Here is a 14,431-nt window from a genome sequence, read left to right as displayed (position 1 = left end):
GACCTTTTTATACCATTAAAACTCAAGGCATTGAGTTGTTCTTTTAAACATGAGCATTCTTCTAAGACACAACTTGGGGCATCTCGCAGGAAGCCTTAACATTGAGACATGTCGGGAGCAAGAAGTAGAAAGAAGAATTCATTTGAAATAATTCTATCATGCATTAATTACAATGTTTTCATGTGAATAAAATTAATCCTGAAAATCTATCCCCCTGGGGATACCTTTTTTATGAAGGCTTCCATGTATGAAATGATGAACGACTTTCTTTCTTCATCCCTTCACAACAGGAGAAAATATATATACATTGTGTCCCCTTTTGAGCCTATAGTATTTTTCTTCTAATTCAACCATAACCAAGGATCACCCTCCACACTGGGGGGCAAGATGGAAAAAATCAGCTCACATGAGTGAAGACATTAATCCAAAGGAGATACCAAATGCCAAGTGCGAAGGTCCAATCAGAACAAAAAAAGAGAAAAAGCAAAGAGAAAATAAAAAAAGAGAAACAAAAACCAAGGAAAAAATGAAGAAAAAAGAAGACAAGATACATATGCAAAGATTCTCTCGATTCAAATGATGCATCGAGATTCAAATTATGAGATTGATCAAGCATAATCATTCCAGAATCACTTCACTCGAAGATCATGGAGTATTCAGAGAAAATCAAGAGAAACACATATGAACATATTCAAATTTAGCAAGACATGATTGAATGCATCCAAATGAATTGATCATTGGTTTAATACCCTGAAACACTTGTTTGGACCTATTTATCATTTTCTTTCATAACCATGAACCATGGCCTACATTATGTGCCTTAAAAGTCTCTTATGATCATACATGGATTTCTGAACAGAATAGACTATCTTCATATTTCATCCCGTCCATTAGGATTAATCTTTATTTGCAAAAAGTTTTCTAAAATCTTTAATGCATGATAGAGAAAAATAACAAAGGGGGGTTCAAGACGTAAATTCTTATTATGCCTTAAAAACAAAGGAGGATTCGAGTTGAAAACCTAAAAAGATGGCTCGAATATAAAAATTGTGCAGCTAAGGCGATCATAGAAATTACTTGATAAGGCCTCGCCCAATCTGAGTGTGATCATGAAAGCTGGGAGTCGGAGAACACTTCCAGTAAAGGAGCATGCGAGCTACCCAATGAAACCATTGAGAATCAAATAAACAAAAATGTCAAACCGTTGACCAAACATAATAACCTGAGACTTTTTTTCCTTGCTTAACCATTTCCCAAAGATAGCTTTGATCTTGGCACTTGTCAAATAGTTATAATTTATTGAAGGATTAACAAAGTAATTAATTCTTTGATATCCAATGAACTCTAGTTTTATGATTCGTCTCAATTGTAAAACCGTGAAAGGGGCAATATTTTTAAAACTTTTGGTTAAACATTTTTCGAAACTCTTTTAATTGATATTTTCATAACGTTGAGAATAAAAAAGAAAGAATAACATTTTTTCAAACAAGACAATCTCTCTAGAGTGGATCTTGGTAAATGACATGTGGCTCTCAGAAATTAATCTCATGCTTAGAATCAATGTTAAAGCAAGAAATGAGGAACAATAGGAGCACCTTTGAAGATTCAACATCAAATGTTGGGGTATTTTTGGAAATTCAACATCGAATATTGGGGCATCTTCGGGGATTTAAAATCCTGGTGCGAATGATCAGATCTTCCGAAGGTCTTTCCTCTATATGCAGGAACCAGCAAACAAAAAATGAGATTATGTCCAAGGAATAACACAATAACTAATTCATTATGTATACATTTTAGAGCATCATATTTATCATTTTTTCACATACATAATTTTTGCAGCTTTAGAGTCAAGTTTTAACTTCAAGGCGAAAGATACCTGATTCAAAAGAGTTTGTAAAAAATCGATGGTGGTTGCTTAACTCAGCAGCGAGGAGCTACACCTTAACTAATTTGACATATTGAAAGATCGAAAGATCTTAGAATCAACTTCAGACGAGTTTGAGAACTAATTCAGAATGGATCCAATTCACGTTTTCAAGCCAGATTTCAACTCCACGACGGAGGATATCCGGCTGACAAAATTTGGCTTTCTCGTGAAGGGGTTATCCAAAGAATTATGATGGCCATCCTTCATTTAGAGGAAATTTACAACACATCTTAAGTCAAGACAAGCTGACTGTCAACAAATAACTTTTTCAGTTTCATTCAGAGTCAATTTCAAGTTCACAGCGAATGAGCGATTGACTATCAACAAATAACTTTCCAGTTTCATTCAGAGTCAATTTCAATTTCACAGCGAATGATATTGGACTCGAGACAACACAAGCTCAACTTCACAGCGAAGGGGCGACTGACTGTCAACAAACAACTTTTCAGTTCCATTCAGAGTCAATTTCAACTTCACAGCGAATGATATTGGACTCGAGACAACACAAGCTCAACTTCACAGCGAAGGGGCGACTGACTATCAACAAACAACTTTTCAGTTTCATTCAGAGTCAATTTCAACTTCACAACGAAGGATATTGAACTCGAAGCGACACAATTTGCTCGAGAATAGATTTCAACTTCAAGACGAAGGATATTTAACTCGAAGCCAAACTTCACAACGAAAGAGTCATCCACAGTTTCAACACCACAGCGAAGGGAATCGTGTCCACCCGTAACATACAATACTTGGATTTCAACTTCACGACGAATGATATTCAAGTCAAGGCTCAACTTCACGATGAAGGGCCATCCACGATTTCAACTCCACGACAGAGGATATTGTACCCACACATCCACGATTTTAACTCCACGACGGAGGATATCGTGTCATTTGAGGCTCAACTTCATGACGAAGGGGATTCCCAGTTTCAGAGCCAATTTCAACTTCACGACGGAGAATATTGGACTCAAAACAATACAACTTACTTGGATTTCAACTTCAAGACGAAGGATATCCAATTCTAGGCTCAACTTCACAACGAATGGGCCACCCGCGGTTTCAACTTCACGACAAAGGGAATCGTGCACACAAGCAGCTTCCATCTCTAGATTGGATTTCAACTTCACGACGAAGGATATCCAACTCAAAGAAGGAGTGTATGTCAATAAACTTTCCAGTTTCAGAGTCAATTTCAACTTCATAGTGAAGGATATTGGCCTCGGAACATCGCAACTTACATTGGATTTCAACTTCACGGCGAAGGACATCCAATATCCAGACTCAACTTCACGATGAAGGGGTCCTATACGATTCCAACGTCATAAACAAATTGACCCAACTAACGACGAATGAGTCATCTGTAACACATCAACACCAAAGTCTTCAGGTCAAGTTTCACCTTCACGATGAAGTATCTTGAGCCAGAAGACGATTCAGAGGCCACTCGCCAAGAGCTTTGAGTTCGATTTCAACTTCACAACGAATGATATCGTGCTCAGAAGCTTCCAATTCAACTCGACCTCACGACGGAGGAGTCATCCGCAACTCAATTCGACATGGAGTTATTGAAACATCAGAGTCAATTTTCAACTCCACCGAACGAAAAACATGTCTTTTAATCTTTGCCCTATCCTCGTTACACGACTATGAGCAAAGAGGGGCAGCTGTCAACACACCTTTTCCTCCGGGTACAACACTCTCAACAACCCCGATTTAGTGGGATTTAGAAAACAAATATAACGTTAGAGTTTTACTAGGATTCAAACTCCTAAAAATAGGATAGAGTTTTACTATGATTCAAACTCCTAAAAATAGGATAGAGTTTTACTATGATTCAAACTCCTAAAAATAGGATCTATAAGCATTATAAATAGTCATTATAACTCACTATTGTAACACACAATTTATAGACGAAATACGAACAGAAAATTTGGAGCAAACAAAGCATTTTTTTCCAAAGTTTCGAAGGCAACAATGGTAAAAAACCTTACCTTTTTCGGTTGTTAGGCTTGCATGTGTCTTTTGTTTCTTGCTTTCGATTTGTAAAACCACAAAAACTTAAAAGGCCGATGACCGGAGGGGTTTTTCTCGAAACTAACTTTTTAGATCTACGGAACCCCGGGGCTATTTTGTGAAAATCGTTCGGATATTTTATCGTTCGGTCATTATATTTTATATGTTTTATCTTTTTTTAAATTTATTATTATTTTTTAAAATATTTTATTTATATGGATATTCATTATTTTTTTATCTTATTTTATTTCATTTCCCTACAATTATTATATTTTTTTCTCTATTATTTATCTATACATATTATTATTATATGTATATACATTTTTTCCATTTATTTTTTATTTATTGCAAATATTATATTTATTATTACATATATACATATATTTTATTTATTATTCTTATACCTTCTATTTTTATTTTCTTTTATTACTCTTTACTTTCTGTTATTATTATTATTATTATTCTATTTTATTTATTTCTATTTACCCTTTTTTTCCTCTATTTCATTTTTATTTTTATTCTTTATCTTTATTTTTTTTATCTTCTTTACATTTGTTTTATTTATTTGTATTTTCTTCTTATTTTTTATTTACTCGTTTATTATGTATATATTATTATCATTATTATTTTTTTCTTCATTTTATTTTTCTTATCATATTCATTTTTATCTTCACTCTTTTTTTATTCCTTTATTTCGGTCTTTTTTTTATTTTCTTTATTCTATTTATTTTCATTTTTTTATCTAACACGTTTCTTGACTCTCTTAAGGGTATACCTTTAAAACTATCTAAGGTAAGTAATTAGAATCGTATTTTTACCTTTTAATTTTAAACTACAATTTTCTTAATTTAAGACAACTGGAAATTGCGTAGTACCAAAAGGGCAATTCAAGGGTGCTAACCCTTCCTTGACTGTAACCGACTCTCGAATCCGACACATCTTTGAAAAGGCGCAGATCATGTAAGAAATATGGTATTTGATCAACTCATTTGTTTTAAAATAAATGATCGGTGATGACTCCAATTCGTTTAATCCAAGTCGAAGCCCAATTCCGAGACCCACCCGAAAGACGGTTCCGACAGTAAGTAACCAAACTTTAATAAAACGATAACATAAGTGACCATAAGTGTACAAATATGAAATAAAAATGACCAAAACTTAATTCACGTATTATCTACGTGAAAATTATATAATTTTAATCTTATATATTTATTGTGTCATATCAACAAATCATTAAAGATTTAATGATCGTTAACCTTAAGTGACTACATCTTAATTAAAAAAATAAAATGATTAAATTTTAAAAAAAATTTCTAGTGAAAAATTATAAAATTCAAACGACTATTTTTATAATTTTTCATATTTTAAAATTATCTATACGCACGCTCGCACACAAACGCGTATACCTTGACAAAATAGGCAGGCACAATTTGGTGATAAGCTAATTTAACTAACATTACGCCTATCATAATAATGGTTGGCGTTGAAAGTAGGCTGGCACAATTTGGCAGCCGACTGTCATACCGGAAAGGTGGGGCCTTTTTGGCCCAATAACCATTAGAATAATAATTTAGGGATTTATTTATCATCCAATATTATTTAGGGATATACGTTATTTATTATAGTGTCAGACTAACTCATCACCCTGAAATGATGAATTTCACGTAATATTATTTTTTTAATGGAATTGAATGAGTGGATCACATGTGAACCGATAATTTATTATTATTACTGAGATTCGTTTCAAAAATATTTTTTAATTTATTAAAAAACAATGTTAAAAATATAAATAAAAAAAGAGTGGAACTCGACACCTCGAGGTGACGAGTTTCTTTGAATTTAAAAAACTAGCCGTTGATCAATGGGCAATTGTGCAACAGTCGCTTGGTAACAGTCACTTGAAACTCGTCATCTCAAAGTGACAAGTTCTATCAGATATTTTAATTATTGTCGTTGGAATTGAGACTATAAATAGGGGTTTTGAGTTTTACTTTTTCATCAAACCTTAAATCCGTAAATATTTTTGAAAAAACTGACTTCTGTGAAAATCTCGAAAAATGGTTTCCCAAGCAGAAATGTTGCACATCGACAACGTCCATATTTCGTCGATCGAACTCTGGCCAGAAGAAGAACGACACATTTGTTAGCGCGAGATGATTGCGAGAGATCCGCATCAGCAGATGTTGATATATCTTCAGTAATATGGTCTTTTCCTGCCATATTTTCAGGCTCTGATTGAACTTTGACGGCACGAGACACATGTCTTCCATTTCTCGAGTGGTGAAGTGACGATTTCTTTGGAATACGATATTTACCAACTCGGTGTTCCCGTGAATGGAGCCCCGTGGTGAGGTGGAACAATTACGAGCCCAAGACGTTGGTCTATGAAGTTTTGGAAAAGATGTCACCATCCGAGTGCATCGATGGATATCTGTTATGAATGACGTGGTTGGAGCCCAACTTCTAAGTGACCAACGACACTACCGAGGACAAGGTTATTTTTGCGTCCCGAGCATATATTCTCCAACTGATCGGAGGGATATTATTACCGTATAAGTATGATAATTTGGCGCTCACTCAGTATCTTCGAATATTAAATAACTTCGTTGAGTGTCGTAATACAGTTGAGGCTAGATTTCGACTATTCTCTCTATCTCTGAAATTACGAAGCAAATGAGAAACCATATCTCACGACACCACAAGATAAGGGAGAATGGGAACGACGTCAGGCCAGATTCCCCAGGTCCAAGAAGAAATCATTGGCGTTTTCTTCTTCTGCTTCAGCATCTACAGTTGAAGAGTACTATAATGCTTCTCAGACGAGTTTTAGTTTCTATCATGCATATCATACTTCAACCGAGACTTAGTCGACTTGGGCGTGAGGTTTATGGGATGCAATGCAACACACTCAAACATCTTCGACAGAATATGCGGTTTAGGGTGAATGAGATCACATCGTATATGGTCACATAGCCACCAAGTCGATTCAGTAATGGTAATGATGTCGTCAAATACAATAAGCCCATCACCGTATTTTGAATGTGGATCTTAGAGGATCTCAAAGTGTGTTAAGTACACCTCAACGACAAGATGAAGACGATGACGTTGACAACGATCCTGTCATACTCGACTAGCCCCACGCCATTATCATTCAACCACTTTTTGGCATCGTTAAGAACTTAGAAAATATAAATAAATTTTATTAGTTAGTAAACAATGTTCTTTCAATAAAATTTTTTTATTAATTTTTTTTTTTAAAATTTAACTCAGGGGAACTCGTTAGCTCGAGATGAGGAGTTCTAGGTGACTATTGTCAAGTGACCGTTGCACAACTGTCCGTTGACCAATAGTTAGTTTTTTGAATTCGAAGAAACTAGTCACCTCGAGTTTCACTCTATTTTTATTTTCTATTTTTAAAATTGTTTTTCAATCAATCAAAAAATATTTTTTAGACGAACTTATCATCTCGACTTGATGAGTCACAATAAAAATAATAAATTATCGACCCACGTGAAATCCATTCTTTCGAATCTATTAAAAAATAATATTTCGTAAAACTCATCCTCTTAAAGTAATAAGTTCGCCCGATACTATAACAAATATAGTAAATCGTGAATAATAACGGATGATGGGTAAATTTCTATTGGGGAAAAAAGCCGGAAAGGTGGTCCATTTAACAATGAACCGACTTTTGACTATTAAATATTGAAAACTCACAAGATGAATCAAAAGTTGACCGTGTGAATTGAATACATCAAATAATTTTTTTGGTTACAATTTATCAAATAATTTTAATAATTAAAAAGAGTGATATTTTGTTGAGTGATTATTGATGTTTTTAAGATGTATATATATATATATATTCATTAATTGAAAGAATTTCAAATAAATTTTATTTTATTATTATTTCATGATCAACTATGTGAAGATTACTCAAACCAATTATTAATTTCAATGGTATTTAATAGTTAGACCGAAACCTAACCTAACGTATATTAAAAACGCCTAGGAACTTTAATTTCTCGCCCAACAAACAACCTCCTCTAAAAAAGAATAGAAGTGGAAGATATATTTTAATAAAATAGGATTGGCCACATAAACGTGAACATGTGTCAATGATATTTCATCCAATGATAATGCTGTCGGAGTTTCAGATTCCGCCACGTGGATTTTGGAATGCCCATAACTGGTGCATGTCGCATCACACTAGTTGTTCAGGTTCATGAGCGAGTGGCTTCGAATTCGTGAATCATTTTCTCCCTTGTCCTTCCCTAAGAGCACTTGGAGATCTGTTCATTTTGTTGTCTTTCTTATCTTCATAAACCAGAAGTTGTTTTCCTTTAATAGGAAGAAAAACCAAATTTTGTTTATTTAAATAATCAACAAGGCCTTGTAAGTTGAAAAAGGCAAGATTCCTTCCTTTTTGGTGAAGGAACAATGGCTACAACTTTGTTTCGAAATCCTTCGGCAACTGTTTTCACAGGAACCCAATTTCCAGTTTCCATTTCCAAGTATGTTTCAAAAGAATCCTCGCCTTGTTTGCAATGTAATCACAATCTTAGAAACAGAGCAAGTAAGCAAAACAAGGGGCTTTTACAAGTCAAAGCTACTGTGGCAGATGGTACCCAAAGCGTTTCAAAGACTACTGAGAAGAACGAATTTGATGGTAATCAAGTGGAGAAGAAGAAGAAGAAGCTGAGGATATTGGTTGCTGGGGGAGGTATTGGGGGGTTGGTTTTTGCATTGGCTGCAAAAAGGAAAGGTTTTGATGTGGTGGTGTTTGAGAAGGATTTGAGTGCTATAAGAGGCGAGGGGCAATACAGGGGACCAATTCAGATTCAAAGCAATGCATTGGCTGCTTTAGAGGCTATTGACATGGAAGTTGCAGAGAAAGTTATGGAGGCTGGTTGCATCACTGGAGATAGAATTAATGGACTGGTTGATGGGGTTTCCGGAACTTGGTGAGTTGTTAATGATTCTTGTTGTAAGTTTTCTCTTTTCCTCTTAACTGTTGAAACTATTCAAAGATTAGAACCCAGAAAGTAGAGAATTTGTAGATGCTATACAGTTGAGTTGAGGCTCATCTGGTGAACTACTAGGAGAGGCACTGTTGAAATTTTGTTGATGTTATTACACTTAATTATACACGGTTTAAACAGGTACATCAAGTTTGATACATTCACCCCTGCAGCAGAACGGGGGCTGCCGGTTACAAGAGTTATTAGTAGGATGACTTTGCAAGAGATCCTGGCTCGAGCGGTTGGCGAAGACGTAATTTTTAATGAGAGTAATGTTGTTGATTTTGAAGATGACGGAAAGAAGGTAATATGAATTGATCATTGGTCAAGATGGTCTGTCTCCTTAACAATCATTGTATCTGAAGGAAAGCACGAAATGTTATATTTATAATGTTTTTTTAGTGTTCAGCAAACTGGTTTTACTGCTAATTTTTTGTAATTATGTAATTTAAAAGTTCAGGTCACTGTTGTTCTGGAAAATGGAAACCGTTATGAAGGTGATCTTCTGGTTGGAGCTGATGGAATATGGTCGAAGGTACACTTTTTTTTAATCTATTTATACACGATGAACATAATCTTTGTCTGTTTAGATGCTAGACTGTTAGCAACATGGTCTTAAGCTTGATTTGAGAGCATGTCCATGATGATTTGATTATCGGTTTTTCCACTATGCTGTTTCGAAGCTGAATCAGTTGCTGAAACGATAGCTAAAATTGAATCATACTAGGAAAACTCAGGTATAGGGAAACATGAGTCGACTGCAAAGACAATGGACTGTTTGACCTTTTGGTACCAACAGAAAACAAAAGTAGAAACTAATCCTTAACTCTAAAGTATAAGCTTAGGTCAACTACATGCATTCTTTTCATTTAGTTTCCCGTAATTGAGCCAAATAAAGATCTAAATGTAACATGACGTTTTCACTAGTAGCGACACTGATTGTTTGCGACTAGTTGTTTAAACCATGAAGTGTTGAAGTTATATCTTAGTTTGTTAATTCTCTCTTTCAGGTGAGGACCAACTTATTTGGGCCAACAGACGCCGTATACTCGGGCTACACTTGCTACACTGGTATTGCAGACTTTGTGCCAGCTGATATTGAATCTGTTGGGTATGTTCCATTTTGTTTTGCGAAATATGATTGACTTTACCGCTTTACATTTTTTTTCTTCATAATACCATTAAAATGCATTGGGGTCTTGATACTTGTATGTGCTTACCGAAACTTCACCTGTGAAGGTACCGTGTATTTTTGGGACACAAGCAGTACTTTGTTTCCTCGGATGTTGGAGCTGGAAAGATGCAGTGGTATGCATTTCACAAGGAACCGCCTGGTGGTGTAGATACCAATGGTAGATAACCTCACATGTTTTATTTATTAGAATTCAGTATGTAAGCCAGCAAAACCTTTGAAGAGGCTTTAGTTGCCATGGATTTTCTTTGGGTTTTCATTTCAAATGTGTACATCTGTTAAATTTTCAACTAATAAGAGTGTTCATACTGAATGTTCCCAACTTATTACAGGATTTGATTGTCGATTCTAAAACTGGTTTCTAAGTTTCTTGCTTTCTTTTTTCATCTTTTTGCAGGTAAAAGGGAAAGGTTACTTGAAATATTTGATGGTTGGTGCGATAATGTGATAGATTTGTTAGTTGCTACTGATGAAGATGCGATTCTTCGACGTGACATATATGACCGAACACCCTCTCTAACATGGGGAAGGGGGCGTGTAACCTTGCTTGGGGATTCTATCCATGCAATGCAGCCAAATATGGGTCAAGGGGGATGTATGGCCATTGAGGTATGACTTAAGCATCGCAAAAGATTAAATGATGTTCTAAGTACTGCTGGTAGTGTAGTTTAATAGTATCTATTATGTTTTCCGATCAATAAGAAGGATGTCGGGTCATCCTAAAGAATCCTGTTCCAAATGAATACTTCCTTTTTTCCCTCCATCTTTGCAGGATAGCTACCAATTAGCGTTAGAACTTGATAAGGCATGGAATGAAAGTGTCAAGTCGGGGACGGCTGTTGATGTTGTATCTTCTTTAAGGAGGTATGATAGCATTTTCCTTTCCCCCCCCCCCCAAAATAGTGGAAAGGGTTAAATATTAGAAAAGGGAGGTCAGAACTGCATGTATAATGGACATTTTTTGGTCTTGCTTCAACCCAAAACTGACTCGTTGAATTCGCAGCTACGAGAGTGCTAGAAAGCTCAGAGTTGCGATCATCCATGGAATGGCAAGAATGGCTGCAATCATGGCTTCAACTTACAAGGCTTATTTAGGTGTAGGGCTAGGTCCATTATCGGTAAGAATCCATTTTAAGCAAGTAATGATCTAAAGTGAAGAATTATGCAAAATCTGCATGCATGATCACCATGGCATCTGAATTCTTTGCAGTTTTTGACAAAATTTCGGATCCCTCACCCAGGAAGAGTTGGTGGCAGATTTTTCATCGACTTGGCGATGCCTGTAATGCTCAGCTGGGTTTTAGGTGGTAACAGGTTAGAGCTATGAATGTTTTCGTCTGCTTATTTCTTTACCTCCTTTCAAGCTTGTTCGATTATGGAACATCATTTTAGAAGAATTAGCTTTCTCTACCATATTTCATTTTCCAATTTTTTTCTTAGTTTCAAATCTTCCACATTGATCTGAGTTCTCTGTTACTATTCTTCTCTTTTGACAAGACTCGTGTAATGGCACTGTGAACCTATGGCTAATAAAGAGTTTAGGTTCTTTCAAAAAAAAATAATAATAATAATAAAGAGTTTATGGTGAGAACTTTTGAAATCTCAAAAGAAGGCTTTAAATCATGGAAAGAACGAAACGAGATTTAGTAAACTGTCTAAGATCTTAGGACAATGTTTCTGATTTCTTCTTCCTTCTAACAACGAATTGACATGTCTGCAGCTCAAAACTAGAAGGAAGATCCTTAAATTGCAGACTCTCAGACAAGGTATGTTGCTTTCGTCCTTCCACTTCTTCATTAATGGATCTGGGAAATGTTTGAAACATCTGTGAAGTCATTTTTCAGGCAAGTGATCAGTTGAGGACATGGTTTGAAGATAATGATGCATTGGAGGGGACTATTATTGGAGAGTGCGTATCATAGTTCTATATATGTGAATTCCAGCATATTGTTTGACAATTTATTAAACGTTATAGACTCTTATATTTCTTATCATCTCTGTTTCGCAGCTGGTACTTGTTGCCCGTTGGAAACGAAGCAGTTACCTCACAACCTATTTGTTTAAGTAGGGATGAAAACAGAACTTTCATGATTGGGTATGTATTTATTCATAATAGGTTTGTTTACACAACCGTGTTCCTTTTAAATGGACTTTGTGTTTTCATTTCTTTCGGTTTTTGGGAAATGGGTGTTGGAAACCAGGGTAAAAAGCCAACTGATGGGGGGCTTTTCTAATAGAAAATTATGTCTGTTGCTGTGTAATGATCATTGCAGGAGTGAAAAGAACGATAAATTTCCAGAAACGTCAATAGTGATACCTTCAAAGCAGGTGATTTTCGACTGTTTAAGAACCCTGATCTGGAGCTAACATACTTCCTCACTTGTGTAACAATTTCATGTTGAATATCTCTCAGGCATCCAAAATGCATGCTCAAATCAGCTATAAAGATGGTGCATTTTTCATAGTTGATTTGCAGAGCGAGCATGGGACCTTTATCGAGTAAGTCAGAAGCAAGGAAACATCTTTATGTATATATGCCAGTTAAATTTCCTGGAATTTCTCTAAAAGCAAACTCTGAACGTGCAGCCATGGAGGAAGAAGATCGAGGGTGCCCCCGAATGTTCTTACTCGTCTTCGTCCCTCTGATGTTATCGAGTTCGGTTCCAATCACAAGGTAAAAACTAACACCTATCTATGAATTTGCGTTCTACCACCTTTTTCCTGACTTGAACCTCGTCTTACATCCCGAGCAATGTTCAGGTAGCGGTCCGGGTAAAGGTGATGAGATCACATCCGAAGATGGTTGAAAAGGAAGCTGGTGGAATCCTTCAGGCAGTCTGAAAATCCATAAACCTGTCATTTGTCGAAATCATGGCATTGTCCAGTATTTATCTACAGTGGAGTGATTGAAAAATCTACATTTTTATTGAAGTTACACAAAGAAGTCATATACCCCTGTATCACAACAGAAACTGGAAATTTCAACCGGAAGTATTGAATGAATATGTGAACATTTGATGGTAGATTTAAGACACGAAGTAAATTGCCTTGGAAAAATCTGGAAATAATTTACCCGATATTGGTCCCAACTCCAATAGAAATTCAGTGAACACTGAACAGTGCTCATGTGAAGGTAAGTAGGTCGCTGTTTGAGAAATCCCAAGTTCGAAGATCCATCCATTTCCATGCAACGTTATCTTATCCATCTATCTAATAATCTGTGGCACTAAAATCCAGACTAAGCTATTTACGGTCTACTTTTGCTTGACAAAAAGCGACGCACATGTTGCCAATCAGACTCTTATCCTTTTCAAAAAGCCCAAAGATGAGACACCATCCCTCATTCTATACCCTCTAGAAACACCAGCAATAAGCCAATGGTAGCTTAATAAAAAGTTGATTTTGGACACTGACATTGGATACTATAAAAAATATATAACGATGACACAAAAATACAGATATATCCTGTGCAAACAAATGTCATCGAAGGGGTAAAAAGCCCATGTCTCATTGATAGAACCTCACCGTAAACGAGTCCCAGTTCTGGGAAAATGGCGTTCTCTTTGCATTTGCATATTCAGATCTAGGATATGCATGCACTGTGCACATATTGTCGTTTCTACTGGGCCAAAAAATAAAAAAATAGAAAATAGGGCTGAAAGCTGTGGGGAACGATGGTATGTGAACCCACTAGCAATCGGTTCCGGTGGTGGATAGTGGCGGTGGCAATGACCGTTGGAACATTAAATGTGTGTTCTGTTTCATTACACTCACTTGGGATAATATTTATCATTTTATCACTTTGGATAATATTTATTTTCATTTTTTTGTAATAATAGATGTGGTTTTGTCATATATAATTATAATGTCCAAAAAAATGTAGTGGGCAAGGGGGAGAGTTGGCATGATCATATATCAAATTTACCACTGTACAATTATGAGGTATTCATTTTCGCTCAACCGCAATCTGCTTATGTTATTAGGTAAATTAGGTATTCAGTCATCTATCTATTCCTGTAATTCTGTTTTAGTCATTTAAATATTTTTATATTAGACACTATTATATTTTGATCATTTATTGTAAAAAAGTTAACTATGATACTATTATATCATTGTAAGATAACATCACGTTATTAGTGAAAAAAATAAAAATATTACGTCATCACTTATTAATTTAATTTAATTTTAGTGATAAATAATCAAAATATGATACTAAATATAATTTTGAGAAAAATAATTGAGTGATTAAAATAGAATCACAAAAATAATAGATGACAT

At 35.4% G+C, this 14,431-nt stretch overlaps 1 protein-coding gene across 1 annotated transcript; it reads left to right on the top strand.

Moving 5' to 3' along the window:
* Positions 1–8,315: 8,315 nt before the first annotated feature.
* On the top strand, positions 8,316–13,174 carry LOC120152464 (zeaxanthin epoxidase, chloroplastic-like). Its single transcript, XM_039164682.1, has 16 exons — positions 8,316–8,904; positions 9,103–9,265; positions 9,422–9,496; positions 9,972–10,072; positions 10,201–10,313; positions 10,551–10,762; positions 10,926–11,017; positions 11,157–11,271; positions 11,364–11,467; positions 11,874–11,919; positions 11,998–12,062; positions 12,162–12,248; positions 12,427–12,481; positions 12,567–12,652; positions 12,740–12,827; positions 12,914–13,174. The coding sequence occupies exons 1-16, from the start codon at positions 8,381–8,383 to the stop codon at positions 12,992–12,994; spliced, it is 2,007 nt and encodes a 668-aa protein (XP_039020613.1). The 5' UTR covers positions 8,316–8,380; the 3' UTR covers positions 12,995–13,174.
* The last annotated feature ends 1,257 nt before the right edge of the window (positions 13,175–14,431 follow it).

The sequence above is a fragment of the Hibiscus syriacus genome, unplaced genomic scaffold (assembly GCF_006381635.1).
Source record: "Hibiscus syriacus cultivar Baekdansim isolate YM2019G1 unplaced genomic scaffold, ASM638163v2 tig00111088_pilon, whole genome shotgun sequence".
NCBI classification, from domain to species: domain Eukaryota; kingdom Viridiplantae; phylum Streptophyta; class Magnoliopsida; order Malvales; family Malvaceae; genus Hibiscus; species Hibiscus syriacus.
Note: the sequence above shows the minus strand (reverse complement) of the source record. Positions and strands in the feature narration are given on the sequence as shown.